Consider the following 5,734-nt stretch of genomic DNA (forward strand, 5'->3'; position numbering starts at 1 on the left):
ACCTCCTCACCTCCTCACTCCTCACCTCCTCACCTCCTCACTCCTTACCTCCTCACCTCCTCACTCCTCACCTCCTCACTCCTCACCTCCTCACTCCTCACCTCCTCATCTCCTCACTCCTCACCTCCTCACCCCCTCACCTCCTCACTCCACACTCCTCACCTCCTCACCTCCTCACTCCTCACCTCCTCACCCCGTCACCCTTCACTTCCTCACTCCTCACCTCCTCAGTCTTCACCTCCTCACCTCCTCTATCCTCACCTCCTCAGTCCTCATGTCCTCACTCCTCACCTCCTTACCTCCTCACTCCTCACCTCGTCAGTCCTCAACTCCTTACTCCTCACCTCCTCAATCCTCACATCCTCAGTCCTCACGTCCTCACTCCTCACCTCCTTACTTCCTTACTCCTCACCTCCTCACTCCTCACCTTGTCAGTCCTCACCTCCTCACCTCGTCAGTCCTCACCTCCTCACTCCTCAGCTCCTTACTCCTCACGTTCTCACTCCTCACCTCCTCACCTCCTCAATCCTCACCTCCTCACTCCTCAATCCTCACTCCTCACCTCCCCAGGCCAGGATTGGGTTGTTGCTGGGTTTTAAGTCTGCTGAACAAGTGTTTCTTTTGTGGGGGGTGGGGGCGGGGGAAGCCATCAGTATTCTTCTCAGGCTTTGTACAGTAATTTGGAGTCTGGTTTTCTCAGCGGACTTTGGGGCTAAGATGTAACCTTGTTGTTTCTCTTGTTCGAGTGGTACTTTGGTGTTTGGAAGATTTGAAATGGACTAATATCACATTGTATGTTTGTTATTTTTAAAAAGCAAATTTTTACTATTTATGCTTTGAGAGATATTTCAAATTATCAGAAAATAAGATGACAGGAAATTCCTTTTATCTTGAAAAGGTGCGACGCCAGCAGGCCTGCTCACGAGGTGCAGGAAAAGGCCTGTGCAGGCCCCGGGTGGGGGGAAATAAAGCTGGTTTCTCAGGGAAGTGTTGAATTGTTTGGGGCAGTGTTTTTGTTCTGTATTCATTCTTGACACTGGAGTTGTTTCAGTTTCCTGGCCGAGCAGAGCTGTCCTCTGGGTTGCCTTACCTTCTTTGCTGGGCATCATAGCTGTCCTCACACATCCTCCTTGCCCCTGCCTCCTGGGACAGAGGTGGGGACTGGCAGATGGAAAGGTCAAGCTGGAGCCACCTGCCAGGGCATTCAGGGAAGTGCGTGGCCTTTTCCTGCAGCCCCAGCCCCTTGCACATATGAGGACCAGGGGTGGCATGTGTCACCTCTTGATGTGGCCACCACGCGTGACCGCAGGTGCATACTGAGCGCACTGCCCATCCCTGCTGGGGTCTGACCTGTGGCTGTGGTGGACCAGCCCTCACGCTGCTCACTGTCCCTCTCTCCGGACAGGGCCCTTGACTTCGGGTACCTGACCCAGGACATGATTGATGACTACGAGCCTGCCCTCATGTTCAGCATCCCCAGGCTGGCCATCGTGTGGTGAGTGCCTCCTGTGCCCAGGCCCTCTGCAGAAACCTGCAGGACGGGCAGGGCTGACGGTGCCAGGTCCCGTGTGGGTGCTGTTCCATGGCGCCTCTACCGCACAGTGGCCGCTCGGCTGCCCCAGGTCAGTCACCAGGCAGGCCTGCTTTCGGCCCTCAGCAGACCAGGGACCACGTGTCCTGAGTGCCTTCTGTTCACCTTGCTGGTGAGGGAGGCTCTGTCACCCTAGATAGGGCGAGGTGGCATAACACCTGGTACCTGGCACTGGACAGGTGAGATCGACATGTGAGCTCATTAGTCACAGGAGACCATGAGGGTCACACAGGGCCATGCTCGGAACAGAGTGGCCTCACAGGGGCTGTGGGAGGCAGACTTGGTGGTAACAAGAGGACGAGGTGCCCCCTGGTCCCTCAGGAGGATGTGATTGGCTTGTTTGAATGATTTGGGGGCTGGCAGGGAGGTGAAGCTCATTGGGTTGAAGGGCAGGTGGGGGCAGTTGGTCTGGCTGCGGGAATACCTGTGTGAAGCCTTTCCTGCCAGCGGGGCCCATCTGGGAGAGCAGGGAACTCAAGGCAGCCTGTAGGGCCCTGTGGGGCTCAAGGACGTGAAAACAGCACATGGAAGCTCAGGCCTGAAATCCACCGAGGCAGGAGGCATGGGGTCACCCACTCAGCGTCTCTGAGCTGCTTGGGGCCAAGGTCAGAACCCAGGGGTTCTGAGGCTTGGCCCATGCTGCTCAGCCACACCCTGACTCTAGACGGGGATTCCCCATGCCCCTGCCAGGTGGATGGTCACGGGGGCGGAACACCGTGAGTGGGCCACAGAGAGCTTAACGGAGCTTGCAGCTGGCGGGGAGTGGGGAGGGTCCAGTGGGCAGCGGCCTGCAGGTGTGGGACTGCGCAGAGTAGGGGATGGGGATCCCTTGAGAGAGATGCCCTGTGGAGATGTGGACATCAGTGAAGTGGTCAGGGAGTGTGCGGTGGGCACAGAGGCCAGGACTGGCCCAGGCTCAGGCCGTGCTGAGGACCCCCAGGGAACCCCGGGGCACAGGCACACGTGGCAGCGTGCTGGGGTCGAACATGGATACCCCTCCCATGGGAAATGGGGGTGCAGAGGTGGGAGCATGTGGGGCGGTGGCAGTGCAGTGGGCTGGGGCCGGTGGCCAGGCCTGTAGGGGACAGAGGTGCTTAACCCCGGGATGTGCCGATCACCCCTTGTTGGAGCGGGGAGCAATGGGGGCTGCTGCCGGGGCCAGTCCGGACTGCCCTGGGCCAGGCTGCCCACTCGCCTAGGTCCTGGGCGCCTCCTCCTCAGGGAGGGCTCCAGCGTGGTCTCTATGTGCCGGGCCCTGGCTCCCCAGAGTCCCCTCCAATAGCTCAGGGCCTGGCCTGTTTCCTGCACTGTTCTTCACCTGTCCTCACAGAGGTTGCGTCTTTCAAAGTTAGCAAACCAGAGAGAGCGAGCCTCACATTGCGCCAGAGGGAGGCTCGGAGGCAGGCTCGGATATCCTCCTCCCGTTAGAGTCGGGGAACTTCCCTTCACCTGAAGACCTCGAGGCTGGAGGGCGGGGTGTCCCCAGTGGCCTCCAAGGTGGCTTGAAGGGAAGTGTCCTGATGGGGAGAGGCTACCCGGCAGCTACTACAGAGCACCCCTTCCCGTGGGCCACAGGATTTGGTGACATTGTTTTTCTTTACTAGACAAGTGTCTCTCTGTGGCCAAACTCACTTTGAAGAAAACGACAGGCAATTTTGGTCCTTGTTCTTCTCTTTGTTTAAAAAACACAACAGCAAAGATCCGGTGAGCCGGCCTTGTCTCCGCCAGGGCGCAGGGCGCGGTGAGCCTTTCCCTCGGGTACAGGTGTCTCCTTGTCCCAAGGGCACTCACAGCAAATGAGCAGCTCTGCTGTCCTTGTAGAAAGTTGTCCGTGCGTGCTTTGAGGTGTGGCACCAAGCCACCCGCCCACTCACGCCCAGTCACGCCCACTCACGCCCGTGTCAGCGCACTGCTGAGGCCCTGGCTGGACTTCCTCTTAAAGGTCGGGCCTGGTGTGTGCCGATGACCCCAGGTGACCCTCCCCGCAGGCCGCATCCCAGGCACACTGTGTTTCTGGACTTTCACACTGAGTCTGCTGCCCACGTTTGCCAAGTACAGGCGACCACAGAACAGCAGCCGCTTCCCACCAGTATCATCTGTGTCCTGTTTGCCAACCTCAGTCCACCTGCCGGTGGCCAAACCTCTGCTCCTCCTTCTGTCCTGAGCTCTCATCCTGGGAGGCAAGGGGAGGCGGGGGGGAGTGGGGGACTGGGGAGGGGAGGCCAGGGGAGGGAGGTTGGGGGAGTTGTGGGGGCAGCTGGGGGAGGGAGGTGTGGGAGTGTGGGGGGTCAGGGAAGGGCAGCAAGGGAGGCCAGTGCTCGTTGGGAGGCTGAAGGAGGGAGGTGGGGGAGGGAAGCTGGGGCTTCTGTTGGCAGAGGCTTTGTCCCGTGGGTCCCCTCCTGGAGGCACTGGTGTGGGGTCCTCTCCAGCTCAGGACAGAGGGAGAGCCTGGAAAGGGAGTGAGGGACCCCCAGGAGGTGAAGGAGGGAGGAAGGATGAGCAGGCACAGGAGCCCAAAGCCGGAGTCCAGGGAGCAGGCCTGTCCAGGGGGGTGGCCAGCTGCGAGCCCCCCAGAGGCAGGCATCTAGCCGCAGAGCCAGGCTGCGGATACGAGGAACCGTGGGGTGTACCAGGCTGCCACTGCAACCCCTCTGTGCGGCGAGCCTCCAGCAGAGCAAGTGAGTGCTGAGCGGGAGAGTGCCGAGCAGGCAGCTGTTCCTAAGGCCACCCCTCGGGGATGCTCACTGGGGCCCTGCACCATCAGTGGCTCCCGGTCTTCTTCCTCGTCGTCCACAGCAACCGCTTTGAGCCTCACAGGCAGAAGCCACAGCTGCCCGGGTTGGGGCCCAGAGCCTGCTCCTTCTTGTGTTCACTCAGTGAGCAAGTATTGAGTGCCTGCTGCATACCTCACCCTATGCTTGTAGCAGGGAGATGGACAGGTGGGCTGACCACAGGGCTGTGGAATGTTCTGGATGCTGGAAGGGGAACTCAGTGCAGGGACCCGATGGGGTGGACAGGAGCTGGAGGCGTGAGGGAGAAGCTCACCAGGGCAGCTGGCCCAGAGGTGGGAGCCGTGCAGGTGGCGGGAGGGTGCACGTTGGTGCAGGTGGTGTATGCGCAGGGGCGTGGCCAGGGCTCGAGCAAGGACCAGGGGCCACAGGAACTTCTGCAGCAATGAAGACCCCTGTAGCCTGCATTCCTGGGCCCATACCCTCGCAGGATCCTGCCTCTGTGAAGTGGGCATCCTGGGACCCCCAGGTGACCCCCAGGGAACACTGAGAGCAGAGGGGAGGTGGGGGCGCTGAGCGGGGCAGGAGCTGGGGGTGGAGCTCCTCTGTGGCTCTGCCCGCGACTCTGCTGCTGCCCAGGAGCCCCAGTCCCTTCTCCAGTACACTGTGTCACAGAACTGTGATGCCACATCGACCAAGCACGAGCTGCGGGCCAGGCTCCGGCCCCCTTCTGAGGGGCTTCCAGTGGCAAAGGCTCTGCTGGGGGTCAACAGCTGGAGGTGGCAGAACCAAGCCCAGCCAAGGGTCAGAGCCTGCTGCTCACCTGTGACACAAGAAAGCAGAAACTCGAGCTCTGTGGCCGGCAGGGGACGCCTGGGGCAGAGGCAGTGGTAAACCGAGGCCTTCAGGTTGGCACGGGGAGGTGGAGGGGAGGGCTGGGTGGGACCCTGCCCCCTGTTTAGGGTGCAGCCTGGCAGAGTCTGGCCTTACCAGGCAGCGAGGACAAAAACTGGAGGTCATCCCTGTGGGGACTTGCTCTGAGCCGCAGGAGAGGGGCCCCACTTGCCCTGAACCCCTCGGTCTGTCCCCTCCCTAAGACCTGCATCCAGTCAGTCCCTTCTGCCAGTGGAGACAAGCATCCTGGGGAGAGTCTCCACGAGGCTCAGACTCTTCGACAAACTGGTTTTGCTTTTGGGGATTTATCTTTTTTTTTTTTTTTTTTTTTTTTTTTTGAGACGGAGTCTCGCTCTGTCGCCCAGGCTGGAGTGCAATGGCGCGATCTCGGCTCACTTCAAGCTCCACCTCCCGGGTTCACACCATTCTCCCGCCTCAGCCTCCGAGTAGCTGGGACTACAGGCACCTGCCACCACGCCCGGCTAGTTTTTTGTATTTTTAGTAGAGACGGGGTTTCACC

General features: G+C 60.2%; 1 protein-coding gene across 3 annotated transcripts in view; it reads left to right on the forward strand.

Annotated features, from left to right (window-relative positions):
- The window catches only part of ZFYVE28 (zinc finger, FYVE domain containing 28), a 111,162-nt gene that overhangs the window by 30,175 nt on the left and 75,253 nt on the right, over positions 1–5,734 (forward strand). For 2 of the 3 annotated variants that reach the window (XM_011970852.1, XM_011970853.1), the window contains one exon: positions 1,406–1,495. The exons of the other annotated variant lie outside the window; for it this stretch is intronic. In XM_011970852.1, the coding sequence (XP_011826242.1) occupies positions 1,406–1,495 (90 nt within the window). The remainder of the gene's footprint in view (positions 1–1,405; positions 1,496–5,734) is intronic. 3 annotated transcript variants of the gene reach the window in all.

This window comes from Mandrillus leucophaeus, unplaced genomic scaffold, assembly GCF_000951045.1.
Source record: "Mandrillus leucophaeus isolate KB7577 unplaced genomic scaffold, Mleu.le_1.0 Scaffold98, whole genome shotgun sequence".
Taxonomy (NCBI): domain Eukaryota; kingdom Metazoa; phylum Chordata; class Mammalia; order Primates; family Cercopithecidae; genus Mandrillus; species Mandrillus leucophaeus.